The 10,054-nt window shown below is 40.7% G+C and overlaps 1 protein-coding gene across 1 annotated transcript; it reads right to left on the bottom strand.

The window, feature by feature from the left end:
* Positions 1–1,019: 1,019 nt before the first annotated feature.
* Positions 1,020–2,671, bottom strand: cfap97d2 (CFAP97 domain containing 2). The gene is made up of 5 exons (XM_048239149.1): positions 2,474–2,671; positions 1,971–2,051; positions 1,657–1,775; positions 1,401–1,581; positions 1,020–1,286 (listed from the first exon to the last, which is right to left on the bottom strand). The coding sequence occupies exons 1-5, from the start codon at positions 2,567–2,569 to the stop codon at positions 1,074–1,076; spliced, it is 690 nt and encodes a 229-aa protein (XP_048095106.1). The 5' UTR covers positions 2,570–2,671; the 3' UTR covers positions 1,020–1,073.
* Between the last annotated feature and the right edge of the window lie 7,383 nt (positions 2,672–10,054).

Here is a 10,054-nt window from a genome sequence, read left to right on the forward strand (position 1 = left end):
ATATGTATTTAGTTTTAGTGTTAGCAGCCTAATTTAGTAGGCTATTTATTCAGTGGTTAGACCTAGACTATCAAAACATTCTCAAAACTTCTTAACACTTAAGATTAGGAGTAGGCTAGGCTCTGTCAATCAATTACTGTAGGCTAATAAGTCTTTAGTGTTTTCATAGCAAATTTGAACCATGAGTCTCAGTGCCACCTGGTGTCTCATAATCACATGACAGATCAGTCTCGCCAGAGTTGTGCAATACCCTTGGGTGAAACATGGCATCAGGGCCTGGGTGAAACTGGAGTAGGTGGAGGCCAAACGGTTATAATGTGTGATCCTATCCAGCACCTTGTGTGCGCTCCCTGGCCAAGTGGTAGGCTTTGTCCATGCAGCTTTGCTGTTCTACCACATACTCAGCTCTCAGCTCTCCCAAAAATGAGATTAGCTAGGCTGTCACAGTGCCTTGTGCAGCTTAAGGGCTGCGGATATGAAACCTGAACAGCTGTGGGGTATAGGAAAAGAGGACCTGACATTCACACACATGCTATTATTAAGTAGCCTACATAACAACTCATCTAACAACACATACAGAGAGAGAGAGGGAAAACTATGATAAAACAGACTCATCACTCATGACATCTGTAATCTTCTCAACAGTTAAAATGAACTTAGAATTCAGGATTATAAATCACAGCATTCCATCAGTCAATCACAACTGTTAGTCAGTCAGATCACTGTCTCCCTCAATCCAATGAATGCAGAATTCCCTCAGCCAATTGGAGAGCAGGGTTTGTCCTTTAGCCAAAGTCCCTTGCTTGGGCCAATCCAAATGCAAGGAGGATTCTGCTAGAATGAAAGCAACAGCCAATCTAAAAGTATGATTCCCAGAGCCAAAAGTCATCAGAACGTGAGTAGGTCATTTCATGAGAGTGAATGTATTCCTAATGTTTACACAACCACTATCCCACATGACAGGCAATTTGTTAAATTTAAGTTAGCTCACAAGTAAGACAACTGAACAACTTGCCAACGGAAAGTCTTTAATGAAGTGTTTTTGTTGTTATTGTTCAGGTCTGGTTTCTCAATCAGCAATCAGCATTCTCCTGATGATTCTCCTGGCCCTGCTGATTGTTGGTCTCCTTTTCCTCTTGTGAACTGCTGTCATCCTTTACAGCACAGGGCTCCGTACACTCATGCCTCTTCACTACAGCACTGTCACTGTTTTGTTCTGGTCCAGGTTGAGTGGTTTTGTGACATCTGACGCCTCTTTTGACAGACCTTGCATCACCCTTCAGGGACTGGAATAAAAAAAAAAACACCCAATTGAAAACATAGTAAATAGTAAAGTACAAAATCAGGTGTAGCTTTAGGTCTCTTGGATGAAGAAAATAGGCCTGTACCACACTATGCACCTGTACAGAGTTCATACGAGGATATCTTCCAATGCTGTCCATTAGTGTGCAAGTCCTGACCCAGTCATCTTGCCACAGTTGAATACTATAGTTCGGTCCACACTGGGTCAAGCGTTGAAGTATTCTCAGGTTTTCCTCTGTGATCTGCAGGAGATCCTGTTGCCTTTTTGCACTGCTAAGTCTGACAAATTATGGCAAGATGTCATTAATGGAATTGCCAATGTGTCTTTGTCTGGGTACATTAATACTACCTTACCTTTTACTTATGTAGTCATTTTTATTGTCAATTCCTCCAGTTGTCCTCATGATGTGAGAAATCTTCTCCATAAGCATGTGGTTATCTCTTTCGATTATGGACATGCGGTCTTCCTCAAGCTTGAACAAAACAAGGACAATTACTGGTGGTTAGGCGTTGTTGTACTGTACGTTATTGTATATGCAATTTTTTTTATTATTTGTTGGGTTGTCTGATGAAGCAGATGTGATTGAACTGTAATCTTTGACGAATGAGTGGATACTGCCATCTAGTGGTAAAACAAGAGAATATAACACCCTGTGATTTCTACATACCTTCTTCTTTTTCGTTTTGTTGAATAGGTGGTCATATGTTTTAGGTGGAGTTCTACTGATGGTTGCTTTTGCAGATGACACCTGAAAAGGAAAATAAAAACTGCAGTCACACCAACTTTGAATTGTCATGGATATACATACAACTTGGCTAGATCTGTTTTTAGTACAGTAACACAATGTAGTTTATTTAAACACTTATGGTCTTAATTTATAAAGTCTAACGTCTAACTGAAGCTTGCTTAATAGCTATGCAAAATCTTTTCTCAAATTTAATACCACTAGAAAGATCACAAGCACAAACATCGGTGGGTCAGCTAAAAGCTGCCTCACCACATGATGCTGTTAGTTCATGCATGAGAACTTTACTCATAGACTGACTTGGCACTTTTCCCAGGATTTAAATTAGGGTCCTTAGTCTTAATGACAAGTGCATCTTTGCTGCTGCTATATCATACTGCACAAGTTGCATATCCACTCTTGCCATCAGGGATATTCAGCCATACCTTTTTCTGGTGCATGTCATAGGTACTCTGGTCCCATTTGAACTGCAGGTACTTGCTTACACAAGGACGCACAGGTTGGTACGCTTGGTGTGCCATGGCATAGGCTCAAAGAAAAGGTAAACAAACAGACAAAAATGTCTTGTAAAATCCCTCAGAGAGTTCTGCACAACGTCTCCCAGAGAGACTGACGAGGGGAAAGAACAGTAGCTGCGTCTTTGAGTCCTGTCATGGGACAGTTGCCATGGTGCGCAGTGTCACAAGGAATGAATGAATGTGTCTGGTTGGTTTGTTTGTTTGTTTAGGATACGATGCTCTGCTATAGTTTTACAGTGTTAGAGAGACCACTCTACAACTGATCCACCCTTTTCATTTAAAACACACTTTTCCAAAACATAGTTTGTAAGTTATGGCAGCAGAATATGTATTATACTTTATAATAGGCTGTGGTAGATGGTTTTGTTGATTTGGTGTGTATAGGCTATGGGAGGTTGTTTATTGTTTTAGTGATTTATCTTAGAATAAGATATGTGCTGACAGGAACAAGTTGCACCTTAGGCCACTTTTTAAAAAGAGTCCTCCCTCAGCCACAGGCAAGTTGTCCTATTTGGACTTTCTTGGCCAATTACAGGTTTGATTTTTTTGTGTCCTGCAAGGACATTGGAGAAATTGCCAGAGCTTGGGATGGCATGAGTGGGCCGAAAGTAAAAGCTGGTTTCCTTCTGTGACCTGGTTATATCAGTACGAAAGCTACGTCATCTAGGAGCCAGACCACTTCTTCTCTGTTACTATGCAGGCACAATTTCAAAGCCTATCTGCATGCACACCTTTTAGTCATTTAGCTAACATCTTTTTTAAAATGGCACCAAAAATCACCCTTATTTTTTGTTTTGTTTTCAAGGACAGGAGACTTGGAGACTAAACAAGAATCCACCAGCCCAATGCACATCACTGTCTTTGATTTGTTAATCTGGATGGCACATGAGGAAAAGAATGTAGCTCATGGTAAGCATTTTGTTATTCTCCCCAATTCTATTCATTCACTTTAGGGTATGGTAAAGAATAGCTATGGACATAAATAATAGGCCATGTAAAATATGTTCAAATGAGATTCATGGATGAATATGTTTATTCATGTTACTATTTCATGATTACTCTCAGTACATTCAGAATGTTGGTAAGATATGGCTATTGCATGAAACTATAACCAGGGGACTTTATCACCTTATATCTTATATCTGTTATCAGTAGACAATATCTTTGATTGAATTTGATTGGACAGTTCAGAAGTTATTGCTTGAAGGCTTAATTTATTTGACCTTGCACTCCTTATTGTGCTCCTGTCAAAAAGAGCTCGGAGTTTTGTGCCGGCTGCGCTGCTGTCAGCACCCATAGAAACTGTTACCTGGAAACGAGAGTGTGGCTCCAACATGCTGATCAGGAACAGAGCCTTTGAATAAACAAAAGAGTGGTGACCTTGGTCATAGATAATGTGGATTTCATAAACAGGTGTCTAAGATTTCACTAGAAGGTAAGGGTGATGATGACACAATGCTGGCCCAGAGTTACGGTGGCGGATATTGTAATTTAGCCTGTTATGTAAAAATAGTGTCTTGCTTATGTAACATTTTTATTTATTTATTTACTTTAAGAGTAATTAATGAGTGATTCCATATTTGACAGTAGATAAAAGCTTGGAAAAGGAAAACAATGTTAAAGCAGAAGTAACTTTTAGGTGTGAGGCTGCCATCTTGAGGCTGGAACTGCATTTAACATGTCATAATAAACAGGCATACACTGCAACTTCAGTTGCTTCAGTTCAACATTCTGGTTTTAGCCTATCACCATTTTTCTCATCATTTTGCACTGAGCTTAGACCAATCGCCCAACATATTCTATCCTTTTCTGTGTTGTTTAAGACTGCAAGAGTATTTACTGAGTCATTCGTAGGCCTACTTGTTGGATAATGTATGGCACTTGGGTATGTGTTTGAATGAGCGTGCTCATGTGTGTGTGTGTGTGTGTGTGTGTGTGTGTGTGAGAGAGAGAGAGAGAGAGAGAGAGTATGTGTGTGTGTGTGTGAGTGTGTGTGTGTGTGTGTGTGTGTGTGTGTGTGTGTGTGTGTGTGCACATGTGTGCATTCATGTGCTAATGAGTCAGTTCTCCAACAACAATCTGCAAGAGCGGCAGCCCTCTCAGGGCGTCTTCCTGCTTGACTCCTCCCCACGGACCCCCCCAGCGCCAATTAAATATTCTCCTTCACTGTCAGGTTTTATAGCACGGCTTGAAAAAAGGAGACTTGGTGAATGAATTATAGGCCGTAAAATGTTTCCAGTCTTAATTTGTTGCCTGGTTGTAAGGGGAAAGGCATTCACAGATGGCTGTTACCGTGGTGATGACGAGACAGCACCATGGTTGTTACACTCTTGTCTCTTATTTCTTTTTCTTTTCTTTTGTTTTAAAGTCTGCGTCTTTCAAAGCCTTGCAGATTCACTAGAGAAAATTGTCTTCAGGACTCGACTACAGTCGAGAGTTCCTCTGTGTTTTTCCTCTGCAGTTTGTCTATTCTGGAGCTCATGATTAATTTTGAGCAACCTTCAAACACTTCCTCGATCTAATCCTTCAAACTACGCTGGGGAGAATTATGAGGGGGGAAAGAAAAACAGGAGCAGAGTTATTTTTGGTTTTCTCTTGCAAAGGTGTTGAGACATGTTTAGAATGAGAAACAATTTGTTGGGTACGTTTTAACAATACATCAGACACCTTGGTCTTAGTTTGAGATTTAGTTTTTCCATTTTCATAAAGGTTTCTCAAAACAAAAGTGATTTAACTCTCTCACTTTCCCACAGGGTTATTGTCTGTTCCTTATCATTTCACTTTGACTGGTATGTTTATTTGCCACACGCTAGACCTGTGCTTATTTAGTCTGTATAGGTCCAGTATGTACCTATAACGGGATGATTCACCTTTTATAATTCTAATCCACTCAATGGAAATAGGGTTGCAATTAATCAATTAATCAATTAGTTGTCAACTATTAAGGGAAATACTCAATACAGATTGAAGGTGCATTGTGGAGTTCTTTTTTGTTTAAAACATTTAAAAATGAGTTAGAAATAAAACAGAATTTGAAGAATCAACTGTTTATAATATCAAAAATGCCTTTGCTTTGTGTTGCCTGACTCTCTCATAATATCACTTACTACAACATGTGGCTCTGCATGAATTATGAGCCATGTGGCTGCAGTCAAGGCAACTTGTCAAGACCACAAGTCTACAGAACTTCTCATAGCACCACCATAGAAGCCTACCTCTCTGTCTGATAGCATTGACTGATAACCTGTTTGACCTTTTAAGATTATGGTCACAACCAAAATAATGGGAAATACCACCTCAGATTTAATCTAATCAGCTGTCAGATCCATTAAGCAATATCAGATTGTCCCTTTAGCACATGTTAGTAATACAGCCAAAGGTTTTATTGAAATGTAAATGATTTCCTGACAGTGTTGGACTTGTTTAAGATATATGATGGCTTTGAAGGGCACTGACCAATCTTCAGAGCAAATCATGAGGCTAATGTTCATTTTCTTGGCCACGCTAGACACGATTGGCTGTGCCAAATGACTTAACGATGTGACCATTAAGACTACAAACAAGGAACAGTGTGTTGGATGCTTGAGTTATGGCCCACAACGAAATGGCTGAGCGAGGTTATGGTTTATTTATGCTGTACGACCCATTTGCTACTGTACCCGACAGATTGACGGCCCTCCTGAGTTACTTTACCCACATAGCTTCCAGAGGAGAAACAGAGTTTATGTTTGTTTGTCTGGGAGAAATCCAGCTCTCTTTTCTTGCCCCATGATGGAGATGGCAGCTGCAACAAGTGGCTATGCTCTGGTGTTTTGTCCATGAGTCATATCATATGACTCCATCTTTGGTTTGTATTCACAAGAGGACCAAAATAGAGGGAAAGGTTAGGAGTGATTTTATTCTGCAGCAAGTAATTCAGTAATGTCATCCACCCCCTTGATAGTTGCTATTTTCTATTGCAGCAGCAATTAATGCCTGCCCTTATCTTCATAATGTGGCATTATCAGGTTTCCTGACTTCAGTTAAAGTTAGCACTTTATGTGGTATTATCCTGTTCCCTGACTTAACTTTAACTTAAGCACTGCATCATGAGATGTTGTTGACATTTTGTGTTTGGGGAAGTGTTTTCGATAAACCTCGAAATTCTCAGTGGGTTAGTTGGGGTGGTGTGTGTGTGGGGGCATGTATTCCAGGAGAATCGTCTGGGGAGCGAATCTCTGAGTCATCGGTAGTGGAAGCTGTTTTTCTCTCTCTGTCTCCTCTATGGTGCCTGCCTGTGCTCTGGAAGCCTCGCTTGTGCAATTTTTGACCTGTTGAAGTTCAATTATCCAGCTGCAATATTCAGGCCCCGAGTGTATCAGCCCATGCCAAATGAGCAACCGCAACATGGCCAGTCACCACTAATGATGTCCGATTTAGACTCTGGTACGGTACAAATAGTTCATAGTGTGTTCCAGCCTCCAGATCTAGCCTGTGTGAATGGAACTGTTTGCGATGCATGCTTTAGAGGTGCCATACATGCTTGAGGAAATTGTGTGATGAAATATCAAAGTAACATTTATGGTTACACTAAGATCTCCTTTTGCATTGTAGCTTGAAGTCGCTTTGGATAAACACACCAGTTAAATGAATTAAAGTAAAAGTTACATTTTAGAGCCAATTCCCTTCTGTGAAAGTTCAGAGACAAACTAGTCTCCAGCAAGGCAGGCCTGCCACCGTTATTCACTAGTGCATGAGTAGGTGTTTTGTTTCCCACTGGTAACACTGCTCATCGCCTTCATCACCGGCGAGACTAATACCCAGCGTTCCCCCTTGTTTTGCTGCAGGGCATTGGTCTCTTTGAGCAGGAAAACTAGGGATGTTCCCACCAGGCCAGCATCTGTGTTTTTCAGCGCTGTGATGGAAAATGACCAAGGTAACAGCCCTCGGGGACAGACGCTGAACTGTCTGGAGATCTGTAGAAGGTTTTTTTTTTTCTTTCTTTTTTCTGGAGCTTAGCAGATGATTTAGTCGGAAAGTGTCTCTCCTCCAGGCTCATTTTTAACTGTTTGCCTGGTCATGATATCATGGCAGGTTCCACCATCTTTTTTGTTTTTGTAACACCCACTGATTTGTTGTTTAGTTTCTGACTGTTGCTGTTTCAAGTCCTTCCATGCATGGTCAGAACCTCTTTTCAAAATACCACACATCTGTTATGTGTTGACAAGTGTAATGGGCAGTGAATCAGAGCACATAGCGTTGGAAAGTTCTGAAAGGGGAGGGTAGCCAAAGATACCTTCCAGAAGATTCTTCTGCTGTTGTCCCATCTGTTTTCCTCCACACATTGTATGCTCAAACAACAAATGAATATGTTGACTTACAGAAGTAATTTTGTAAAAGAGACATTAACATGTCAGAATTCTTTACCTTTATAATTTTATGCAAGTATTAACATTCTCAGATGCGTAGTGTAGCCTATCCGTAATACCTTATTCAGAAACACCCTATAGTGTTATGGCTGATGTCCTTCTTCAGACAACCTTTAAAAAATAAATGTGTTTATTGTCCATCCTTGAATAACATTAAACAGACATATGGTGTCTTTATTATTGAATAAATATTTATAAAATGCTAATTTATTCACTTGTGTAGATCAGAATTCAGTGCCCTGCCAACAAACTGACACACAGGTCAATTTTGTCATTGAGAATTGAACACGAGTATGGGACACTGCCAGATGACTTTGTATGTCGAACAGCATTAATGGATAGTTGTAATAACACTGTTCTTGAGTAATGCTTTGTTCAGTGTTACTGTACGGGTAATGGCACACTGTGTGGTAAACTGACAGTAAATGATCAAGGCCAGAGGTAAGTTTGGCCTCTCTAACAGTATGGTAGAGGTTCATATCTCTTCATATTTCGCTTCTGTCTCTGCATAAGGCTTATCTCCCTGGGAGATCTCTGCTGAGAGATCTCTGGTCTCTCTCTCTCTCTCTCTCTCTCTCTCTCTCTCACACACACACACACACACACACACACACACACACACACACACACACACACACACACACACACACACACACACACACACACACCAGGCCACACCTAACCTCTTATGTGTGTGTTCTCGAAATGGTGAACAAATGTTTATGAGCCGCATGTGAAGAATGAATCACCACTGCTTGGCCACAGTCTTCTCCACACTCGTACCTGACTCCACATCCCCTATAGGCTTGACATGCAGCAGCTGCCCGCAGCGTCCTTGAAAGAGATGAGTGCGACCGATACATTTTAACCCTTTAAGCAACTGTACTCAGGGCCATGCTCTATCTGAGGCACTGCTGCATGCTACAGAGCATCTTCCCTTCAGTTGAGTTGAATCATAGATCAGAGGAGTGTCTGTGTTTAAGTTGTGGCACCATAGGTTTCCAATCGTTTGTTTTGTTTTTAATTCCATCTATTATGTAAGAAAACAGAAATACTGCATTGTTCTCCAGTTTGTGAATTGTTTGGTGGGAAATATAGCTCTGTGATTAACATGTCATAATGGTTAGTTGTTGTGGCCTGGAAGTGCTGTGGTTGTACGTCTGCCACATGGGGATGGGGATGTCACCTCCCAGGTGTGGTCTGTCCCGAGGAAATCTTATTGCAGCATCCTCTTGCATCATAGCAGAACCGGACTTCAGATGGAACCACCCGTGTCTCTTGGCAACGGCCATTAGTCACTCACTTCCTGTTTGTCTCAGCCTCGCCTTTAACAAAAATGGATTTGGATCACATTAATGACATTACAGTGATGATTTGATTTGGAATAACACAAAAGGATGCTGGTCTGGCAATGTCTTTGTCAGTCAACATGAGGGTTTAAAGGTCATATTAACTGAGTAAAAGGATTTTTGTTGCCCTTATTTGACTGCAACAGTGGCACTGATCTGTCTTCATAGTGCACAATGACAGAATTTGTCAAATCTGGATGTAAGCTTGCAATATAAACAAATGTAAACAGGCATGTTTATATGACAAAATAAAACCCAATGTTGCTATGTGTGATGAATGATGAATATTTATTCTTTTTTTTCATTCACAGCTTTGCTCCCAGTGTGCTCACTGCACAGGTGCTGAGCTTCAGGTTGCCGTAGAGACAGACCGTATGTACTGTACTTTCTCTGTCACTCTCTCTCTCTCACACACACACACACACACACTGTCTCACTCTCTCTCTCTCTCTCTCTCTCTCTCTTGCTCTCTGCCTCTATCCTTTACCTCTCCCCCAAATTTTCTTTTTTTTTAGTTATTTTAACTCCTTGTCATTTTCTTTCATCTTCGTTCTTATGTTCATTAATATTACAGTTTTTCTCGATTGCTTTTACCTGCTTAAGTAAACTGGAACCCACTTGATCTTCATGACTACATTCTTTGCACAGCAGAAGTCATCTCTTGCGAATGTGTTCACACATTTTCATTGGGTTCATTTCATTGGGTTCATTTCATTGGGCACATTTCTCAC

This window comes from Alosa alosa, chromosome 3 (genome assembly GCF_017589495.1).
Source record: "Alosa alosa isolate M-15738 ecotype Scorff River chromosome 3, AALO_Geno_1.1, whole genome shotgun sequence".
NCBI classification, from domain to species: Eukaryota; Metazoa; Chordata; class Actinopteri; order Clupeiformes; family Clupeidae; genus Alosa; species Alosa alosa.